The sequence below is a fragment of the Octopus sinensis genome, linkage group LG3, assembly GCF_006345805.1.
Source record: "Octopus sinensis linkage group LG3, ASM634580v1, whole genome shotgun sequence".
Taxonomy (NCBI): domain Eukaryota; kingdom Metazoa; phylum Mollusca; class Cephalopoda; order Octopoda; family Octopodidae; genus Octopus; species Octopus sinensis.
The window spans coordinates 83,197,118-83,222,130 of NC_042999.1; the positions used below are offsets into that span (position 1 = coordinate 83,197,118).

General features: G+C 37.0%; 1 protein-coding gene across 6 annotated transcripts in view; it reads left to right on the forward strand.

The window, feature by feature from the left end:
• LOC115209116 (semaphorin-1A) overlaps positions 1 to 25,013 on the forward strand; it is a 386,134-nt gene that overhangs the window by 287,637 nt on the left and 73,484 nt on the right. For all 6 annotated transcript variants that reach the window (XM_029777245.2, XM_029777247.2, XM_036501112.1 and 3 more), the window contains exons 2-5: positions 9,913 to 10,012; positions 15,388 to 15,433; positions 19,625 to 19,687; positions 24,237 to 24,338. In XM_029777245.2, the coding sequence (XP_029633105.1) occupies positions 9,913 to 10,012; positions 15,388 to 15,433; positions 19,625 to 19,687; positions 24,237 to 24,338 (311 nt within the window). The remainder of the gene's footprint in view (positions 1 to 9,912; positions 10,013 to 15,387; positions 15,434 to 19,624; positions 19,688 to 24,236; positions 24,339 to 25,013) is intronic.

The following is a 25,013-nucleotide window of genomic DNA, read 5'->3' on the forward strand; positions in this document are numbered from 1 at the left end:
TAGGCCACAGATGTTAAAAGGTTGAACAAATTGAATGTAAGTAGTGATTTGAATGTAGTTATGCATATGTGTGTATGTTTGACTCTGTGTGTGTGTGTGAAGACAAACAAAAGCAAAGATAGACAGCCAGTGGTAGCAGACATGCTACATATATGCATGTATAGGCATATATATATATATATATATATATATATATATTTACTTGTCTCTTGAGTAGTGATTCTGTAAATTTGATTCCTAAAAGAAATACCAGATTGGAATATAAATTGGAATCAATATTATTGATGGAACCCTTAATGTTGGTGTTGAGCCTGGTCTTAGGCTAATGACAGAAACTACTGAAAGAGTATGTTGCATCTCTCTCTCTTTCTTTCTTTCTCTCTCTCTCTCTCTCTCTCTCTCTCTCTCTCTCTCTCTCTGTATATGTGTGTGTGTGTGTATATATATATATATTATTTTATTTTGATTATATTTGTCTTTTGCTACTCTGAGTTTCAGTAGTAGGACCTTCAGGCAAATCAGATCCCGTGCACCTACAAGTGAATCTCAGGGTAGCAAAAGATTGACTCAAACAAAATGAAATATATTACTTAGCTCAATCATGGTATTGGGTACTCTTGTTTTTTTTTTTTACCACCAGTTAACACTAACAGGATATATAAGCAATGCAATGTATGCATGTACGTAGACATATGTATGTATACATAAGAGTGAATACTTGAAACGTAAAAGACATTTCCTTCTTTTTTCCCCATTTCCTGAGTGTACACTCTATAAGATATATATATATATATATATGTATGTATATGCATATAAAATGTAATATAATATAATTAATTTATATTACAAAAACGCATATAATCAGTTAAACGGAAGAAGGTGTGTATGAGAAATGATATAGATAATTTTAAGCTCAAGAGACATCATATCAGTTTCAGGAAAAGAATCAAACAGCAAATATCATTGGTTACTTTTGAGCAATGACCCATCCAATCAGAACAGATATGAATATATAGGAAATTTGACTTTTAATTTTCCTTTTATTTATAATATATACTGAGTTTCCCAGAAATGGAGTTTTGTTTCGTGGGTTTTTTTTCCCCCTCTTTTCCATGTTATTTCACATGCTTTCAACAAATGTGACATTGAAATCACATGTAAACAGCTCCTTTCTCCAGAAAAGGAAAAATTTGGCTGCCATTTCTTGCACACCTTGCTACCATGAAATAAATATTTTGGATCCTTTATCATAAATAGCTGTTATGTGGTAGCAGGGCATGCTAGAAATAGAAGTCAAATCTTTGGCGGTGAGATATGTTGAATGCACTTGAAAAAAAGCACTAAGTCCACTCTGCTGAGTGGTTGGTTTTAGGAAGGGCATCCAGCTGTAAAACTCCTGCCAAAACAGTCACAGAATTCTGGTGCTTGGCCAGCTCTTGTGGTACCATACCACCCATGGTTGCATGGAACACGGACGTTAAATGATGTTGATGATAATGTATATATGTTTATTTGTGTGTCTTTGTATCTGTGTTTGTTGCCTCACCATCACTTGAAAACTAATGTTGGTGTGTTTGTGTCCCTGAAACTTAGCGGTTCAGCAAAAGAGACTGATAGAATACTAGGCTTACAAAGAATAAGTCCTGGGATCGATTACTTCAAATAAGGACGGTGCTCCAGCATAGCCACAGTCAAATGACTGAAATGTGTAAAAGAGTGTATGTATGTGTGTGTATATATCATCATCATCATCATCATCATCATCATTTAGCGTCCGTTTTCCATGCTAGCATGGTTGGACGGTTCAATGGGTCTGGGGAGCCCGAAGGCTGCACCAGGCCAGTCAGATCGGGCAGTGTTTCTACAGCTGGATGCCCTTCCTAACGCCAACCACTCCGAGAGTGTAGTGGGTGATTTTATGTGCCACCGACACAGGTGCCAGACGAGGCTGGCGAACGCCACGCTCGGATGGTGTTTTTATGTGCACCCGACACAGGTGCCAGACGAGGCTGGCAGACGGCCACGCTCGGATGGTGTTTTTATGTGCCCACACCGACACAGTGCCAGATGAGGCTGGCGGACGGCCACGATCGGATGGTGTTTGTTACGTCCCCAAAGCACGGAGGCCATTCTATGCGGTACTGGCTACGGCCACGTTGATGATTTTCTTGTGTGCCACCGCCACTGGTACCACAAAGATCAAATTCCATTTATGTTCATCTATTTTGATTTGTTTTGATTTGATTTGATTTGATTGATTGATTTTCACACTTGCCTCAACAGGTCCTTCACAAGTGTCACAAGAAGGAAGGTATGCATAGTGGACTGTCTACGTCGCCGGGTCTTCGTATGGTTCTTTATGTGCCACCGACACAGTGCCAGATGTGGCTGGCGAACGGCCACGACGGATGGTTTTCTTGTGTGCCACCGTACTGGAACCACAAAGATACAAATTCCATTGATGTTCATCTATTTTGATTTGTTTTGATTTTCACTTGCCTCAACAGGTCTTCACAAGTGTCACGCGTGTCACACACTTGCCTCAACAGGTCTCCACAAGTGTCAACACTTGCCTCTGCCTCAACAGGTCTTCACAAGTGTCACACACTTGCCTCTGCCTCAACAGGTCTCACAAGTGTCATAGAGGGAAGGTAAGCACAGGTGGACTGACTACGTCGCCGGGTCTTTGGATGGTGGTGGTGTTTTTATGTGCCACCGACACAGTGCCAGGTTGAGGCTGGCGAACGGCCACGATCAGATGGTGTTTGTTGTGCCCACAGCCGGAGGCCAGTCGACGGCCCGTTCGGATGGTTTTCTTGTGTGCCCCGTACTTGAACCACAATATACAAATTCCATTGATATTCATCTATTTTGATTTGGTTTGATTTTCACTTGCCTCAACAGGTCTTCACAAGGGTCAAACACTTGCCTCAACAGGTCTCCACAAGTGTCACACACTTGCCTCTGCCTCAACAGGTCTTCACAAGTGTCACACACTTGCCTCAACAGGTCTTCACAAGTGTCATAAGAGGGAAGTATGCACAGGTGGACTGACTACGTCGCCGGTCTTCGGATGGTGTCTTTATGTGCCACCGGCACGGTGCCAGATGAGGCTGGCGAACGGCCACGATCGGATGTGTGTGTTGTGCCCACAGCACGGAGGCCAGTCGATGCGGTACTGGTTACGGCCACGTTTGGGTGGTTTTCTTGTGTGCCACCGGCACTGGTACCACGAAGATACAATTCCACTGATGTTCATCTATTTTGATTTGTTTTGATTTGATTTGATTTTCACTTGCCTCAACAGGTCTTCATAAGTGTCACAAGAAGGAAGGTATGCACAGGACTGACTACGTCCCCGGTCGGGGCCACGGGTTATGGCCTGACTAGTCTTGCCGGGTCTTCTCATGCACAGCATACTTCCATATATATATGTATGTATATAGGTGAATAGCCCAGTGATTAGGGTGTTGGTCTTACGATCATCTTGTGACAGGATCAGCTCTCAGGTAGAACAGGCTGTTGTATCCATGAGTGCATGACTGAGAGATTGAAAGTGTGTGTGTGTGAGTGAATGTATTCTTAGGGCTGATACATTCATAAGGACATAGTTAGGTCATTTAGTTATAAATGAGTTATAGCTAGCAATTTGAATGTCAGTGCATTTTAATCCATAACGAACAAATGCGTGTGCACACACACACGCAAACGCACTTGTGTATGCATATATTGATGTGTGTGTGTGTGTGTGTATGTATATATATATATATATATATAGTGGTGTGTGTGTATTTCAATTGAAAATTGAGCTGATAAAATAAAGGATTTCATATCCTCATTACGAAGATTATTTCCATACTATAATATATACACACATATTCACCTATACACACACACACACACACACACATGCATATATGTATGTATATATCAACACATACACACACATATAACCATTATTATTTGATGTCTGTTTTCCATCTTGATATATCTATATATGCACACTCATGCATAGAGAAATAGTGTATGAAGTAGAGGAGAGGATTGCTAGGTAGGGCATGGTATGCAAATTAAAGAGAGAGACAATGATATGATTAATGTCATAGCATTAATACATACACCGTATGCCATGCTTCGTTAGGTATTAATTACCTTTACTGTTTTAAATTGTTGTACAGAGTTCAAACAATCATGTCCTTATAAGGAATCAAGTGGGAGATAATAGAACTGGGGGTCAGAGTATGTTGGACAGGGTGTAAGTCATTTCTGATATTCAGCTGTCGGAATTCTAAAGTTCTGTTTGCTTTTAATTTTGTGTTGCTACGAGAAGCGTATCCTGGTTTATAACTAAGGGCTGTATGCAATGGTGAATGTGCAACAATTAACTGAACATTAAACACACACACACACACATACAAATGTACACACACACACACACACACACACACACACACACACACACACACAGATAGGCCTCCAACTCTGCAAACACGCACAGAGGCCTCTAAGCACTGCACAAACATGATTAGACATTTTTCTTAACTGAGAGTATAGGATATGGAGGACAATAGAATTAGAATAATATGGCCTGATGCTCTTCCTGTCACCAACTTTCACCTGTTTTCAAGCACCCTAATACTTCCTTCCTAGTCTTTTGTTAACTGTGCTGTTCATGTTTGAAGGATTCGGGAAATTTGGGGAGACAGGAAGAACATCTGTCCATTGAAAATATTGTGCCCTGATGAATTTTGGCTGGCCTATGGAAGCCTACAAAAATTGACATTAAAATTTAATTCTTTATTGCCTACAAGGGGCTAAACATAGAGGAGACAAATAATGACAGACAAAGGGACTAAGTCGATTACATTGACCCCAGTGCGTAACTGGTACTTATCTAATCGACCTCGAAAGGATGAAAGGCAAAGTCGACCTCGGCGGAATTTGGACTCAGAACATAGTGGCAGATGAAATACCAGTAAGCATTTTGCCTGGCATGCTAACGATTCTGCCAGCTCGTCGCCTTAAAAATTGACATTAAAATGATAACAAAGTATGTGAATCTGTTAGTATCTCCATGCTCCTGCAAAGGTTTTGAACTTGGAACATCATTATCATCAGTAGCACCATCATTTAATTTCTGTTTTCCATGCTGGCATGGGTTGGATGGTTTGACAGGAGCTGGCCAGCCAGGGAGTCTGTCCTCACTCTAATTGTCTGTTGTGGCATGGTTTCTATGGCTGGAAGCCCTTCCTATCACCAACCACATTACAGGGTGTGCTGGGTGCATTTATGCAGCACTAGCACAAGTGTATATTATGTGGCACTGGCACTTGTAAACGACAGGCCTGTATGTATGGTTGACAAGGATTTCACTTAGCCGGACATGCCTTCCCAAGTACAGCGAATAACCACAACTCCTGGTCCCTTGTCGCTTCTTCAGTGAAGCCTAGCATCCAAACATCCTTTCTCGCCACTTTGTCTCACATCTTCCTGGCTGTACCCCTTCCACAGGTTCCATCCACAATTACAGCCTGACACCTCTTTATGCAGCTGTCTTCATAAAGGAATATAGCTTAAATCCCACAAGACTATTTACCAGTCCTTCCACTGATTGTGTTGTTGTCCAACAACCACCCTTGTAATCATAACAATAGCAACATCAATTTATTTAATTTGAACTTGATTTCATTCGATTTCTCTCTTAATGACAATTAAATCATCAGCAGCAGCGGCAGAAGTAGCAGCGATTACTTCTTCAACAACTGTAGAAGAAAACTGAAAAACATCTGCAAAAACAATAGAGACATCGACAAGAGCAAAAACAAGGAGATCTGCATTAATACCAACAAAAGAAGCAGCTGTACTGACAGCTACACTAATAAAGGACAAAACATAAACGGCAACAACCACAACAACAATAACAACAACAGCTTCAGCCATAAAAACAAACAAAAACAGCTGTAGCAACAGCGAGCAACAATAAACCACAATAATTATAACCACCCCAGCCTAACTTCCTTCCCACATATATCACCATTAATGCAATTCTTCCTTGCCTCAGTTTCTTTATCATTGAGATCGTCTCCACCACCACTGCTGCTATCAACTCCACCACCATCACCACCACTACTATCAACTCCACCACCACCATCATCACCACATCGCCAAACTTAGCCACAACATGCAAGAATCGCAGTAGTGTCTTTAACCTCATTAACTCTTTTGTTTTATGCTGGGATGTGCACCGCACCAGAAATTAGTGCAGAGAACCTGCAGCTGTTGAATGTTGGTGCAATCCGCTTCCCTTGCTTCTACCATTTCCACCCCACCCCCACAGGACCTTGGACAACGAAGAGGAAAAATCAGCATATCCATACAAGCCACTCTGCATCCCCCATATGATAAACCAGTTCCATGCACAGCTGCTTGACCTGCTGGAAGTGGCACCCAAATTTCTCTCAAATTACACCCTTACCGAGATGAATGTATATTGGATAGTTATCTGTGTTAAAGTGTCCGAAAAAGAAGTTGTAATCAGAATACTTTTGATCATAGTTCTGCTTGATCAATACTTGCCTGGGGTTAAACAGCAGAAGCAATAACCACTGGGTGAGTGTGCAGTATGGTCCTCAACTAGGACGGCAGAATGGTGTTTCTGAAGTAATCGATCATTTACTCATAGCTGTTTGATCTACAAATTATATGGATATGCATGGCTTAGTGGTTAGGGAATGGGGCTTGTAATCTTGAGATTGTGGCTTCAATTTCTGGACCAGGTAACGCGTTGTGCTCTTGAGCAAAATACTTCCCTTCATGTTGATCCATTTCACTCAGTTGTAGAAGTGAGTACCACTAGTGGAAACAGATTGCTTAGTGGTTAGGGTGTAGGATTCACAACCGTAAGATTGTGGTTTTGATCCCTGGACTGGGCGATCTGTTGTGTTCTTGAGCAAAACACTTCATTTCAGGTTGTTCCATCCACTTAGCTGTGGAAATGAGTTTAGCCTGCAGAGGAATGGGCTCTGGTAACTTCCTAACCCTAGATATGCTGCATGGCTGCAGCACCCCAATTACCCCCAACGGGTTAAGGGACCTGTCAGTTGTCAGCTGTTTGATCTACCTCTTATATGCCATAGGTCTGCTGGGTCAGTGAGGACCTGCTACAACACCAGCACAGCTGCTAACAACTATAAATATGTTGAACCAATATTGGCACTACAACTACTGCCTCCCTTACTGTGTTCATGCAGTAAAAATTGGTGGTGCTTTTACTTGTGAATCTAATTTGTTACCAGTTTTAATCACTGGGTTGCTCTTGGGTGGCAGAAAAGCTTAGTAAGGCTTTCAAACATATCTTCTATCTTTTACCTTCCTACTTGTTTCAGTTACTGGACTGCTGCCATGCTGGGGCATCATCTTGAAGGGTTTAGTTAAGCAAATTGACCCCAGTACTGGCACTTTTTTGTCTGTCTCTTTTGCCAAACTGCTAAGTTACAGGGACATCAATAAACTAACACCAGTTGTCAAGCAGTGGTGGGGAGAAAACACACACAAACACACAAACAATGAGCTTTTTTCACAATCCATCTAACAAATCCACTTACAAGGCCTTGGTTGGCCCAGGCCTATAGTAGAAGACACTTGCCCCAAAGTGCCAAGTACCACACAACAGAGCTGAACCAAGAACCATGTGGTTGGGAAGCAAGATTCTTACCACGCTACCACTCCTGCACAAAATATTTGCATCAGAAAGAAAACTCTGCTGAAAGTACCCTGCCAAGGACCAGGTGATGGTGTTAAACCTTGTAGCTTGTGTCCTCTTTTTTGAACTGGTAAAGTTTATTATGCTTACCAATGAATTCCTTGGTAGCTGGGTTTCTAGGATAGAAAGGTTGTAGGGTCAATTTGGGGTAGATGAAGGACTAGAAAAGAATAAGAAAATGGGTGAGATAAGGGTGAATATATTTTTCTTCACCATATCTTTTGCTTAACACTCGTCATTTTTTTATATTTCCTAAAGAAATTTTACAGTTATGGTACAGATATGGGTATGTGGTTAAGTAATTGTATAATGTGGTTTGATCCCACTTCACAGAAATCCATCTTTTCTGTGTGTTTGTGTATATGTATGCTTATGCGCGCGTTTCATCAATGTGCAAATCTCTGAAAAAGCTGATAAACCAAAGCTTTTGAACAAAAATACTTTGTGATATGAGCTCTGTCCAAGTTGGAAAAACACTCCCTTATCACTCTTGCCATCAGGAATATGAGTCAGTGATTAGTTCACTGATAAACTTTTAAACAATAGTGGTGTTTGTCACAAAATGTAAAATAAATGTAACTAAATATAACTCATATGTGAGTATATATATAACTATGTATGTGCATGCTTCTTTGTGTGTGTGTGTGCATATATATATATATATATATATATATATATATATAATATATATATATATATATATATATATTTATGTATACACACACACGCATCTGTCGTTGCTCTATGGATTTGCAGATGTTAGCATGCGTGCATGTAATGTGAGCTGCTTATGCAAATGTGTGTGTGAGTGTGACATATATACGCCCTGATCTGTGTTTATGTTCATGCATATTCCTATATGTATATTTGTGTGTGTATGTATATGTGTGTGGATATATCTGTCGTCATTTTTGCTAGCATGTCTTAAAGAAAAAGAAATTGCTTCCTCGTGATGTGAAGACAATTTTAAGTTCCTTAAGAATCAAACCAATCACCTTTTGCTGTATTATTGCAATATGAAACCATTCATCCGTTCATTGAAAACCATAAATTTGTTTCATAGAATTATCTGCATATGTCTCAAATTTCTTTTTTAACTCTTTAGCATTCAGATTTCTTTGTCATGTTTATGTATCCCTATGATTTTGAAGTAATCAGGCATTATCTCATGCCTTTGAGATTTCCATGATGTAATTGTTTATTTTTTAGGATGACATTGTAGGGTAGTTGTGAGAGTCCTTACCTGGTCAGTTTGAACATAAAACAACAATAATATTTTTGGCCGGACATGGCCAGTTTAAATGCTAAATAGTTACTCTTTATATCTTATGTGTCTGTTTATCCATCCATCCATCCATTCATCTGTCCATTTGTTCATCCATCCATCCATCCATGTGTGTGTATGTTTAACTGCCTGCCTCTGACAGTACTGTCCATACTATCTGGAAGAAATAAATCACTGAAGCTAATATATCTATTTATCTTTGTTTTTTGATCGTTAAATAGATCAGGAAACAAAGAACAAATGTTTATTCATCTATGTGTATCTAGCCACCTTTTATTCTTATTCTTTGCCTTCTTTCTCTTTCCCCACATACATATATATATACATGCGTATATAAATACACACTCATACATATATAAATGTGTGTGTGTGCATATATGTATATATAAGCTTATACATATAGCCATTGGTCTCTAATACCATCCTCTATGTGCATCTCATCTATTTAAGTAGCTAGCAGTGTGTGCATGTGTATGTATCCTTATACATATTTGTTTATCTGTATGTATGTATGTATGTATGTATGTGTGTGTGTGTTTGTATCTACTGTGTAACTGAGTGCATGCGTATGCATGTTTAATTCATGATTCATTAAATAGCTAAAGAGGTTGAATATAATATTAAATGAGAAAAAAAAAGTATAATTTATTAGTCAATGAACATCTCTCTCTCTCTCTCTCTCTCTTTCTCTCTCTCTCTCTCTCTCTCTCTCTCTCCACACACGTGTCAATATTTTGCTGGTGGTAGTGACAATAAACAAAACACTGTGAAACAAAATGTTGAAAAAATCAACAATGTTTATCTTCCTGTTTAATCGTTTTATTCATTTATCTTTTATTTATATATATATTTCTTCATTTTCCAGGAGTTGGCAATGGAATCGAATGGTTTACGAGGAACGAGACACGGCCGAACCATTATCGCATACTTATGGTTCAAGGCGATAACATGATGGTGGCAGCAAGGTGAGAAAATTGCTCAAGCACTTATATTCTTGTTTCCCTCTTCAATTCATAAAGAAAACTTTTTTTTTTATCATCTATAAATAATTATTGTTGCTTTTGTTCTTGCTGTAAGGCTAAGGTAACAAAATCCAGAACTATTCCTGGCCTGGCATGATATTGGTTTGACTCATCTCTGTGCTAAGCCTTCCTTTGATTCATAATTTTCTCTTATATGAAATGAGCCAATCTTGGAGTGGTTGGCATTAAGGAAGGGCATCCAGCTGTAGAAACTCTGCCAGATCAAGATTGAAACCTGGTGCAGCCATCTGGTTCGCCATCCCTCAGTCAAATCATCCAACCCATGCTAGCATGGAAAGCGGATGTTAAATGATGATCATGATCATGATGAAAAAAATTGTTATTAAACTCCATGTTTGCTCTGACCTAGCAAGCTTATTATGAAAGCTGACAGTCTTATCATTTAGGCATTGCATATCTTAAACTATATTATCCAGTGTTCTTTCAAAGGTGATAGACTTTATTTCCCCAACATTTAATTACTAATTGTAATAGAGGAAACTACTATCTTTATTGGTTCATTATAATTGATGTTATGTAACCCAAATTAAACACCACTCAAGTAAACCTAAGATCGTAGTTATTCTTGCTGCAACCATCCCATTTTTTCTAGTCGTACTGTATCTTGGACTAAAGGGTATAACATCTGATGTATTCTACCATTTTTGAGTGTGATTTGAGAGATTTTGGTTGCTGTTTCTAGCAGGCCTAAGGACAATGCAGAGGCTCTCATTTTGGCATGTTATTATTTAACCCTTTAGTATTCAGATTGCTCTGTCAGATGTATTACAGTATTTTGATTTAACTATCATTAACTTGTGGCCTCAAGATTTTGATAAACTAATTACTTATCTTTGGAATGCTTTTTACAGTAGGTGTGCAAAGCCAGATTAGGTCAGTTTGAACATGTAGCAAGAAGAATATTGGAGCTGGATATGGCCAGTTTAAATGCTAAAGGGTTAACCCTTTCATTACCAACCCGGCTGAAACCAGCTCTGTCTTGTTTTCATAAGTTTTGAATTAAAATCTTCCACCAAACCTTAGTCACAATTTATGTTCCTAACATTGGCTGAATGATAACTAAGTTGTATTTAAAGTAATTGAAAGAAACACAGAGCATCTCAAAATAAATACAGCAACGAAAGGGTTAAACCCAGATCAGCTCTGATTGGTCTGATTTATGCTCAGAAATATTATGGCTGCAATGATCCCAACTGTGTATTTTTTACAAGTACAGCAGCATCAAGAACTACAATAACCTCTGTATCATTCTTTTGTAAAATAGTAGTAAGATGTGATTCAAAGGAGATTTAGTTACTATTCCTTACGAGTCAAATGGTGACAGGGGAGTCTCCCATTTTTGCTTAGCATATTTTTGCTTTATTTGGAAAGTAGCTTATATGATAGCACTTGATAGGTAGCTGAGTTGTCTTTAAATTTTCCAAAATCAATAGAATTTCATTACTCACTATTTACATGGTATCAGTACTGGTTGTGTCATCATCATTATCATCATCATCATCACTACCACCTCTGCTCTTTGTTGTTGCAGCGGCAAAATATCAAATACCCAAAGACAATCAAAGTGCAATGTTTTATATGTATATATATTCCTTCAGATGCGAATGATTAACAGACATAAATATTTAAATTAGAATTCCAATAATTCATGATCTGAGAAATGTTATAATATGTAATTAATTCTTCAAATCATTCATTTAGTTGTCCATCATTCTCTTAACTTCAAGAATCTTATGAAAAATCTTATTGAACCAAGAATTTTATTGATTTGCATGGTTATGTAGTTAAGAAGATTGCTTCATAATCATAACTTTCTCAATTTGATTTCACCATGTAACACCTCAGGCAAGTGTCTTCTTCCATAACATCCAGTTAATATAAACCTTTTGAGTGAAATTAAATGCACAGAAACTCTGTGGGCACCCATCAGATGGACTGTATTTCAAATGCAAGGGGTTGCTCATGTTACTCATATACCAAGTTCTGTTGCTGTTTGCTTGAGGATTTTGTTAAGGGTACAAATATCAATAGCATGAATCTTCAGTCACTTGGAATTCATAGCTTTGATTGTTGTGTTAATCAAAGATCTGGAATCCTCAGTTAGTGAAACCAGTATGTGATCTAGTGATCCAATAAGAAGATATTGTAGTGTTAGCTGTCTTTTCACTTTGTAACTCAAAGGTCTTTCTTCTTTGTTATTTTTATCAGCCATGGAGATGAAATAGCTGTAGAGCAAACTCAAAACTAAAGGCTTTCCATACATGACCATCCCACTTTTGTTTCAGGCATAGTCCACACTGGACTATATTAATCAGTTTGTCTGTTTAGACGGTAGATTGTGGTTTGAGAAGGATTTAGCTGCAACTTTATGACAGGTTGTGCAATTAGAGAATCTGTCATTGGATCGGTGATGGTGGCAGCAGCTGCTATGATATTTCGAAACTGTCTTCTGAATTGCTGTGACACCTTTTTTGCATAAAATCAAGGATTTCTGTTTTTTACCGGGCATATGTAAAAACGACAGTTTGGTAGGCTAAGTAGATAAGGTGCCAGGCAACTAGCCACAAGATTGATGATTTCATCCTTTTGGTCATTAGCATTGTGTGTCCTGTCTGTATCATCGTGAAAACAGTTCATCAAAATTGTCCAGCCTGTCTGCCTAAGTTGGCTGGTCCAACTGGATGAGAGTTGTTTATTTCTTGGTCAGCATTGATTGATCAAAGCCATTTCACTCATAGCCATCCTATCTTATCTATCCAGGACTCGATTGCCCAATATGTCCTTCCATTTTTAAAGATGGGAGAATTTGTCTGTTATTTCTAGCAAGTAGAATGATTGTGTAAAGGCTTTCCTGTTAAGAAATAGAAATCGCTTTGTTTGCCATCATTCCTATTATTGTAATCCACTTGGGTGTAGTGATGATGGAACTGAAAAATCTACTCGAAATCAAATTTGATGACTGGCATTCGTGCTAGTGGAGTGCTAAGAGCACCATCCAAATGTGATCGTTGCCAGAGTGACTAACTGGCTTCCGTGCCAGTGGCACATAAAAAGCACCATTTGAGTGTAATCATTACCAGCATTGCCTTACTGGCACTTGTGTGGGCGGCACGTGAAAAAACATTCGAGTGAGGTCTTTGCCAGCTGCTGGACTAGCTCCTGTGCAGGTGGCACGTAAAAAACACCACTTGAGCGTGACCGGTGCCAGTACCGTCTGACTGGCACGTAAAAGCACCCACTACACTCTCAGAGTGTTTGGCATTAGGAAGGGCATCAAGCTGTAGAAACTCTGCCAGATCAAGATTGGAGCCTGGTGCAGCCATCTGGTTCGCCAGTCCTCAGTCAAATCGTCCAACCTATGCTAGCATGGAAAGCGGATGTTAAACAATAATGATGATGATGATGATGTTTCTGTGCTGTTGTCATAGTACAAACCATACAAGAATTCTTAACACATTTGCTCCTGATCAAGGATTTACAGAACTGTCACTGCTTATTATACTATTAACCCTTTAGCATGCAGATTAGTCTGTCAAATTTAATGCTTATTTATTCATATTGCTTTGAACTAATAAAGTATTGTCTTTGAGATTTCAATGATATCATTGTGTATTTTTAGAATGATATTTTAGGGTAGGTGTGAATCCAGGGAGTTTGAACAAAAACAAGTAGAATATTTTGGCCAGATATGGCCAGTTGAGATGTGGCCACCTGTATCAGCAGCATGTTGTCGGACAGCTACCTTGATAAGTACCTTTACAGCTATCCCTACAGCAGCAGTGTCTGTAACAAGGAGAACCTTGAAGACTGTATTATACATTTAAACAAGCTGCTACAGAATGTGTCTACCAACAATAAGCAATATGTCCAACATCATGATCCCTCTCATGAACATCACTTTTGATTTATTTAAACACATTCAACAGGATACAAAGTTTCGAGAGGAACTGGAATCAAAGACATCTCGTATAATAACCGACTATGAATGCTTACAAACCTCGCAGATGTGACTCAAAGATGATATTGAAAAGCTAGAGTGGGAAATTGCAGTTCGATAAGGAAAAGAGATGCTAAAGAGTTAAAGTGTACCACACTGTGTTACAAGAGAATTTTTATACCAGTCATGGGCAAACTGCAGCCTGCAAAACTTGCTAAATGGCAAGCCTAAAGAAAAATTCCTTAAATTTCTTTGGCCATGCAGTCCACTTGATGATAAGCCATGCCTTTATGGTTGCCTCCTGGCTTATCAAATAGAGCTGCCTCTACATATTTTACCATTGTAGGAACCAAGTTTGAACTCTTGGCTCTGTAGTGTACAAGTTCGGCAGCTTAACCTCACAGCTAACGCTGCTTTTTAAACACAGTTCTAAAGATACATTAATTCTCTAAAAATTTTAATGTGGTTTTGATTCTCAACTCTCTAGAGTAACAATGGCAATGAGTAATCAGCTTCTTTTAAACATCCATTTCTATTTGTACTCAACTTCTATTCTCAGGGGGGATTCTAAAATCTTTCTTCTCTCCAATTTTGTCTGTATTGTTTACCCATTTCAATTTTAAGATAGAAAGTTCTTTGGCAATTCTGATTTCCACTATCGAAAATGAGAGCACTGAATTGACCCCAATGCAGACAAATATATGTAGATGTACGTTGATGAGAGTGACAACGGTACCGTAGGTTATGTGTGTGCATATGTGCATTTGCTTGTATCTGCATGCATGTTTGATTTGTATATATCATAACATTATATATTATATATGTATATGTAGTATATACATATATATATATATATATATATATATGTATTATATATATAAATATATATATATTGTATTATATATATATATATATTATATATATATATATATATATATATATATATATATATACATATATATATACATACATACATATACATGTATATACATACACATATACATGGAGAGAAAGAGAAAGACTGTGAGAAAGAGAGAGGGATTGTTAGATGTCTCCATTTATTTCTTCAGAGATAGACACTGTGAGACCAGTGATAAACAAAATGAATAAATTGTTTGGGGAATTGTGTTAAATGCTTATGTATTTTAAAAATATGTACCATCTCTATTGTATATGCATTTTTATACCATTTTTAGTTATCGTTTATTGATTCATTTATCTGATTTTTTTTTCTTTAATTTTTCTAAATTTAAATATGTTCATACATTTTTTTGAGTATGTATGTGTGTGTGTGTGTGTGTATTTAAATTTTGTTTTTTATTTTTCTGATTTTTTTATGTTTTATTTTTTCCAATTTCAGAAATCACTTTTACAACATCAGTATGATATCTTTACAAGAAAACATGGTAAATAAAAATAACGCTTATCTTCCCCAGCCCCCACCATCGCTATAATGTGCTTCTTTTTTTGTTGCAGCTGTTGTTGTTCTTTTGATTGGTTTTGATTTCTGACAGAAACACGCACACACACACACACAAAACCTTGGTAGATATGAACATACATACATAAAAGTATTTATATATGCACACTGCAATACTGAGCAGCATGTGTGTAGACATACACACACACACACACACACACGTATATATATACACACTCAACATTAAAATAAAGATGTGCTCACAGGTATTGATAGATTTTGATATAAATACTTAAATACATACATATATGTATGTATGTATGTATGTGTGTGTGTACGGACACATATTGAGATAGTGGTACATGTACAGATATTAAAATACAAGTATAGATGTATTGGTTTATATATATATATATATACACATGCACACACGCACACATACATGCATATATGTAAATATATATTGACATACATGCAGAAAGATATTAATATTCAGGGATAGAGAAATATTGGCATCCACACAGGCATTTTAATAAACACCAGCCATGGGCAAAATGCTGTCCATGGGGCTTTTTCTGGATGGCATATCATCATCTTCATCATCATCTTCGTTTAGCGTCTGCTTTCCATGCTAGCATGGGTTGGACAGTTCAACTGGGGTCTGGGAAGCCAGAAGGCTGCACCAGGCCCAATCTTGATCTGGCAGAGTTTCTACGGCTGGATGCCCTTCCTAACGCCAACCACTCCGTGAGTGTAGTATGTAACAATTAAACAGACAAACTGGCATTAGTAAAGTCATCCAGCTGTAGAAACCACACTAAGCAGACATGGCAGTTTGATGTGGTTGTCTGACATGTCAGTACTATCCAACCCATACTGACATGCAAAAATAGATGTTAAATGATGATAACGATAATGATGTTAAAACTCTCAGTGAATTACTTTGCAAAAATATGACAACAGAAGAGGGGGAAGTTAGAGCAAAAGGACAATGTATGATAAGATATGAAAGAACAAGGGAAGGATTTTGCAACCTAATGAAAAATCACTTGCTTGAAAAAGATTGCCCATGCGTCACATACACAATGACATTGACATTGTGTGATGACATTTTGACCCACAAACATAGACAAGGTGAAAAACTGACTCACACACACACAACACACACACACGTATATATATACACACTCAACATTAAAATAAAGATGTGCTCACAGGTATTGATAGATTTTGATATAAATACTTAAATACATACATATATGTATGTATGTATGTATGTGTGTGTGTACGGACACATATTGAGATAGTGGTACATGTACAGATATTAAAATACAAGTATAGATGTATTGGTTTATATATATATATATATATACACATGCACACACGCACACATACATGCATATATGTAAATATATATTGACATACATGCAGAAAGATATTAATATTCAGGGATAGAGAAATATTGGCATCCACACAGGCATTTTAATAAACACCAGCCATGGGCAAAATGCTGTCCATGGGGCTTTTTCTGGATGGCATATCATCATCTTCATCATCATCTTCGTTTAGCGTCTGCTTTCCATGCTAGCATGGGTTGGACAGTTCAACTGGGGTCTGGGAAGCCAGAAGGCTGCACCAGGCCCAATCTTGATCTGGCAGAGTTTCTACGGCTGGATGCCCTTCCTAACGCCAACCACTCCGTGAGTGTAGTATGTAACAATTAAACAGACAAACTGGCATTAGTAAAGTCATCCAGCTGTAGAAACCACACTAAGCAGACATGGCAGTTGATGTGGTTGTCTGACATGTCAGTACTATCCAACCCATACTGACATGCAAAAATAGATGTTAAATGATGATAACGATAATGATGTTAAAACTCTCAGTGAATTACTTTGCAAAAATATGACAACAGAAGAGGGGGAAGTTAGAGCAAAAGGACAATGTATGATAAGATATGAAAGAACAAGGGAAGGATTTTGCAACCTAATGAAAAATCACTTGCTTGAAAAAGATTGCCCATGCGTCACATACACAATGACATTGACATTGTGTGATGACATTTTGACCCACAAACATAGACAAGGTGAAAAACTGACTCACACACACACACACATGCATGCATAGGAAGATCGTCATGGACAGTTAGTGATATCAACATAAGCACATACAGATATCAACATGAACATAGAGAAACATTGATGTGTGTGAAGGAGACATTGGCATACGCAGAGATAACACACATATTTAGGCATATTGCCATAGATCAGCATTTCTCAACCAGGGATCCCTGGAATCCTAGGGTTCCACAAAAGGCTCCTAGGGGTTCCATGACAAAGAGTGAGATAAGCTAATGCTAATTTCAAGATTGTAATATTACTATACATGCACAGCATATTATTGGTTATTATGATATAGACATCATCCTATGTAACCTATTATGTTATGAAAAAAACATAACAGTCTCATATATATATATATATATATCATGTAAACTATAATGAAAAATATGAGAAAGATATAGTATATAATTTTTTTGTGCAGGGGTTCCTTGTGACATGTAATTTATTTTAAGGATTACATAATGGTAAAATGGTTGAGAAACCCTGCCATAGGTGGTAGACAGCAGAATCGGTTGAGCATCTGACAAAATACTTTGTGACATTTGGTTACATCTCTTTACATTCTCAATTCAAAACTTGCTTCTCGGTCAACATACTTTTTATTGTTCTGAGGATGATAAGTACAGTCTAGACATTCTGGACTTGATATAATGAACTACAGCATTTAATGCAGAGTATGAGTTCCATGATGGTTGCTGTTATGTATAATGAGTGAATCCGTTAATTAAATGAATAAAAAAGAATTCACTTAAATACTTTTTACACAAAGGCACTCATTTTTTGGTGGAGGGCATAAGTCGATTACATCGATCCCAGTGTTTCATTGGTACTTAATTTATTGACCTTGAAAGGATGAATGGTAAAGTCAACCTCGGCAGAATGTGAACTCAGAACGTAAAGACAGACGAAATGTCATGAGGCCCGAAATTTTTTGGGAGAGGCCAGTCAATTAGATTGAACTTAGTATGCAACTGATACTTAATTTATTGACCCTGAAAAAATGAAAGTCAAAGTTGACCTTGGCAGAATTTGAACTCAGAATATAGAGACAGACGAAATACCTATTTCTTTACTACCCACAAGGGGCTAAACACAGAGAGGACAAACAAGGACAGACAAACGGATTAAGTCAATTATATCGACCCCAGTGCATAACTAGTACTTATTTAATTGACCCCGAAAGGATGAAAGGCAAAGTCAGCCTTGGCAGAATTTGAACTCAGAACTTAACTGCAGACGAAATACCACTAAGCCTTTTGCACAGCATGCTAAAGATTCTGCCAGCTCACCACCTTAGAAATAATAATAATGATTTCAAATTTTGTCACAAAGGCAGCCATTTTTAGTGGAGGGGATGCGTCGATTGCATCGATCCTAGTGTTTCATTGGTACTTAATTTATCGACCTTGAAAGGATGAATGGTAAAGTCAACCTCGGCAGAATGTGAACTCAGAACGTAAAGACAGACAAAATGTCATGAAGCATTTTGTCTGATGTGCTAAAGAGTCTGCCAGCTCACCACCTTAATAAATAATAATAATGATAGTTTCAATTAGCTATAACCACAAACTCAAAAGAGAGGGCGCATCTAATTAATCATGTCAGTATTTGACTAGCATTTTATTTTATCATCTCTGGAAGGATGAAAAACAGTCAATCTTAGCAGGATTAGAGCTCAAAAATCCGAAAAAGTACATTACTAAATGCCACATGACAATTTTCTCTTTCTCTCTCTCAACCTCTCTCTTTCTTTCTCTCTCTCTCTTTCCTTCTCTGTCTCCCCCTCTCTTTCTCCTTCATCTGTTTTTGCCACTTACAGTACCAGCTGCAACAAATGAAATAATGGCTATAAATAAATGAATTTTAAATTTTATCAAAGCCAATTGGCAATTCCCTTATTTATTTGCAGTAAAATTGTCACAATGTAATTTGTTTTCTATCGACATTGTTATTGTAGTTCTTGTTTTTCTCTTCTTTAAAATGTCATTTCTTTCCATTATTCTTTTTCCTTTTTCGTTCAAAATTGTTTGTTTCTTTTCTTTTTTTCTTTGCAGCATTCTGAATGGAATGCATCCTCATCTGCAGTTAACAGTTGCACAATTCGAGATAAACCCGAGGTTTGTAGTTTCTCCTTTTATAAACCCCAATCTCTCTCCATTTGTCTGTTCTATCGCTAAATTTCAAACAGCAATATTCACAAATCCTTTTATTGGCTTACTGAACATCCATTACCGTTATTATTCCTCTTATTATACTTATCACCACTATCTCTACCACCACCACCACCACCACCATTATCATTATTATCATCATCATCATTACTCTTGAATTCATTTGAGAATTGATGATGATGATAACAATAAATGCTTTTCTTCTTGTCGTCATTCTTCATTGTGCATCTCTTTCAGTAGTTCAGAAGAATGAAGGAACATTACAGAGAAGTACAAAGATTTAACAAAAGCTAAAAAAAACAACAAAAAAAGAAGCTGTCCAAATTCTTGAAAGAGAATTAATTCACTGCAATAATCTTCCTTAATTGAAAATAGTGGTTTAGGTGAATAAGATTGTAAATAGCTTTTTTTTTTTTTTAATTTTCATACAGGTATACTAGCAATGGTATATCAACACCTGCTGCAGAGTGCAAAACCATTTCTGTGAAATAAGAGTAGAAACTATCTCAGATCTCCCTCCATATTAGTCATTTCTCCACATAGCTCAAAGATTTTCCAAATTCTGTTTGAGAGGATGAGATTCATCATCATCATTTAATGTCCTCCTTCCATCATGGCATGGGTGAGATGGCTTGACAGTAGCTGGCCAGTGGGGGAGCCAATGCCATGCAGCTGTGTCTGTTTTGGCAGGGTTTTTTATGGCTGGATGCCCTACTTAACACCAACCATGCTGTAGAGTGGTCTGAGTGCTTTTTATGTGGTACTCGAACAGGCAAGGTCAGTTTTGGCATGGATGTTAAACAATAATGATGATAAATACACCCAGAAATTACACACACACACACAGAAATTACTGAAGTATATTGAATATTGACTAAAAATAAAATCTGACATGATTTGAGAAAGTTATTTGAAAAGAATTAGGAGTGATGAGAATAATTTTGAGACTATTAATGTTTGTGGGTTTCGATTTTTTTTTTTTAATCATTATTATTATTTGGTTGGGGTGAGTTGGTAAAGCACTCATTTTCAAATAGTCTGATCATAATTTTGATCATTGGTAACCCTGACCATGGTTGCCTTTTTTTAATGAACAAGTGCTTGGGCAGGGATTGAACTTACAAACCTTCATTTCATGTTCTAGTGGTTTTATCAGCAAAACCAGAAAGGTGAAATAACTGTTGTTCAATCATGGAAACGTAGACATTAAAACAATAATAAAGATTACTACTGCTGCTGCTACTTCTACTACGACTACTCTTCCTTATCCGACTTTGTGTTCTTTTTTTTTATTATTCTAAGTAGCCAGACATTGCTACTCAGTTAACAACAGACAGTAGTTGGTTATTCCATGCTTTGACAATTCTAACCACTTTGCCAGACTCTCAAAATCACCAGCACAAGACTTATTAAATACCACTAGTATGACTTCAGAACATGTAAAGAATTGGCTTCACTTTATATATGGATAAACAGGAATGGAGCAGGAAAGAAAAAACTTCAGATTTTTAGTGTATTTATTTATAGAAAACAGTTCTTGAACCTTTGGTTCCTATACTCTCATAGGGTACAGATACCTACTCTGCTCTCAGTGACAAAAACTGCATTTTTATAGATCATATTTAAAAAAAAAAATTGCAACAATGTAAAATTCCATGGTGTTTTTGCCTTTTTGAAAAGGTTCTTTGTTGAAAATAAAATAGAATGCTTTCACATCAACATTTAAACTGATATAATATATATATATATATATATATATATATATATATATATACTCATTATCATTGTTTTAACATCCATTTTTCTATGCCCATATGGGTCAGACAGAATTTGTTGAAGCAGATTTCCTTTGATCAGGTGCCCTTCCTGTTGCCAACCCTCACCTGTTTTCAAACAACTAAATATTCAATTTGGTCAAATATGTATGTGTATATATCTATGTATGTATATATATATATATGTGTGTGTGTGTATATATATATATATATATGTGTGTGTGTGTGTGTATGTGTGTGTGCATATATATAGATAGATACACACATATTTGAATGTAGAAAAGAGAGAAGGCGTTTTGTTTATTTGCTTGAAACTAGAGAGTCAATTTGTCATCTGAATGATTTACATATGGGAAGAAGTTCTGCATGATCACAGAATGAATCACCTGTTTGGAACAAGCGTGCGAGTGTAGAGACACAGGTGTGCATACACACACACACACACGCACGTGCACACACACACACACACATGCCTGAGACATCCAAGGTCTTTCTGTTGTCATTCGATCTGCTGGAAATCTCCCTTATATCACTCTCCAGCATTGGATAACGTTGTCATGGCTGGAATGCTTTTGATCATAAATCTGCTCAAACAGGGGCTGATTTGAGGTTAAATATCAACCATTAACAACAACATACATATTCACACACACACATATATATTATTACTATTATTATTATTATTATTATTATTATTGTTTCATGGTGTATTGCACACTGGTGCTTCCCTGGAGGGTTCCAGTATCATATCACTTTTTTCTATCCATAAAGGTGCTTGCTCCTTGCTCAAAGTAATTGTGGTGTGTTTGTGTATCTATGCAGATACATTAGTGGGTGTGTGCCTGTCTGTAAATGTGTTTGTATAAATTGATAAATGTCATTTAGCTGGGAAGGTAGCCAGGTATCAGAGGAAAGTGACTGTTTGAACTCTTGGTATCAACTGTCTCTTGCCTTTCACACACACACACATACACACACGCACACACACACACGTATATATAGATAGGTAGATATGTATGTATATCTATCTATCTATCTGTCTATCTATCTGTCTGTCTGTCTGTCTGTCTATCTATCTGTCTATATATATATATATATTGTCCAACCCATGCTAGCATGGAAAGCGGATGCTAAACGATGATGATGATATATATATATATATATATATATATATATACAAAGTATGGGGGTTTAGTTCACAGGTGATCTAAACAATTAGGTATGCTAGGTAAGTGCTGTAACGGAATACCAGAGTTCCAAGGTTATAGCTGAGACGGTAGTTATAGAACCGTTGCAGATTTCCAATGCAGCAGCTGATATATAATAGTTAAAGAGGACACCTAACATTAAGTCAAGGTGAACATCTCAAGTCATATACATTATTATTATTATTATTGCACTTATGCTCTTGCTTCTGCAACATTGGAAAGTTGAACTATGAACTTTTATGCTTCATTTTTCTTCTTCCTCTCCATCTACTTATTGTTTTACTCCCTTCTTCTATGTCGTCATCTCATTAATATATACCATTCTCATTTTCCCTATTTGTCTCCTATGATGGAATATCCTGTACATGGGGATATCCCAGAAACAGCTGTAAGACTTTGAATTTTTTTCCAAATAATAATATTGTATACAGTTTGAGATTTTTGCCTTGCCTTAATGTTTGGTGTCCTCTTTAATTATATATATACCATAAATCCTCGAGTATAATCCGCATTTTTTCCCCCAAATCTAAAAGTCAAAAACCCTAGTGCGTACTATATTGTATATATGTTATATATACAATAATAATAAAGTACGTTACCGTATACATTTTTACAAACCAAGGACATTATATAGACCTCCTTGACTCAAGTTAGAGAAGGGGTGCGTATTATACACAATGTTTAGGCTTTTGAGAGGTACAGCCCCCTAATAATCGCCTGCGTATTATACTCAAGGGCAGACTATACTTGAGAATTTACTGTGTAAAAGGACATCATGTGTAATAGATACACAGAAGTAGTTACTGCTAAGAGTGCCTATGGAATAAATTTTCAAATGTTTAAGGGTTCCCTAGAAGTAATTGTTAAAGACTTGTTACCTAGGTTACTACATTAACAGTTGATAGTTGCAGGTGCATAAGAGCCAGGAACTATCATTGCTTCTACTAGCAATGAAAGGATTCCTTTTCTAAATGAAGGAAGGGTGTAATTTTATGATGCATGTATACAGTTTGTGTTGTTACATCACAGGGAACATTGTCATTGAATATAGAGGCTATTAACGAAAGCTGGAAAGAGAAAAAGTAAACATGTTATAATGTATAATGTTAGTGTACCTGAATGTTCAAATACAAATGAGCTGAATCAAAAGTTGGATGCGAAAGGTATTAGATGCAGCGTGCAATAGAGAAGACTGTGCTGGTACAGATACAAGATGCATTTGGAGGATGATATTTGGTTAAAGAAGTACCTAGCAATCCATGTAGAAGAGAGTTGCAGAAGAGAAAGATGGGAATGATAAAAAGACCACAACAAATAGTGAGATGTTGTGCTGGAGAAGACCCATCCAACCCATGAAAGCATGGAAAAACAGATATTGAATAATAATGATGGTGGTGGTGGTGGTGGTGGTGGTTGGTGGTAATGATAACAGTGTACATATAATAATAATGTTAATGATAATAATAATAATGATAATTATGTAAATTTTACCTTCTATTATGTCATTAACAGAATTGTCAGAACTACATACGTGTTATTGCCCTTAATGAGACGAATTTGTTTGTTTGTGGCACCAATGCATTTAAGCCTATATGTCGGTCCTATGATATTGAGGTAAGTTGTGGTTTCTTGTTTTATTATATATATATATATATAAAACTTATATGTTTTTTTTATTGTGTGGCATATCTCAGCCTATGATAGATATCCTGTATCACAGTTTGTCATTTTAATAAAAATCCATTTGCCCTATATTAACATTTCACTGATCCAGACTGCTTTAATTAGGTTCACAACAAGCAGACACTGTGTGTACTTGTACAGCCTTTTGCTTAGGTCAGTTGGAGCACTGTGTAATTCAATGTTTAATTAGCTTCTGATATTTAACTGAAAATCTTTCACATGAGGCATCAACTGTTTAGCCCCAGGTCAGCCGGAATGCTGGTCAAATATAGTGATTCATGAGGTTGACTTAGCCCCCCCCCCCATCAAAGCTGCTGGCCTGGTGCTTGTATCAAGCAATTTCTTATGGTGGGGATGACAATACATTGTCATAAGATAGTGGCTGAACAAATATTACCCTGGGTATTTTTATATGAAAGTGCTTGTTTTTCAGTTTTATCGATGATGTTGACATCTTTTGTTCACATACATCAGCAAAAGACATTCAGCAATCTTCTGCACAGTTTCCTTCCACCAAATTCCACTCACAAGACATTGGTCAAACACCTGTGGCTTCAGTATAAGACACTTGCCCAAAGTGCCGAGTGATGGAATCGAATCTAGAAC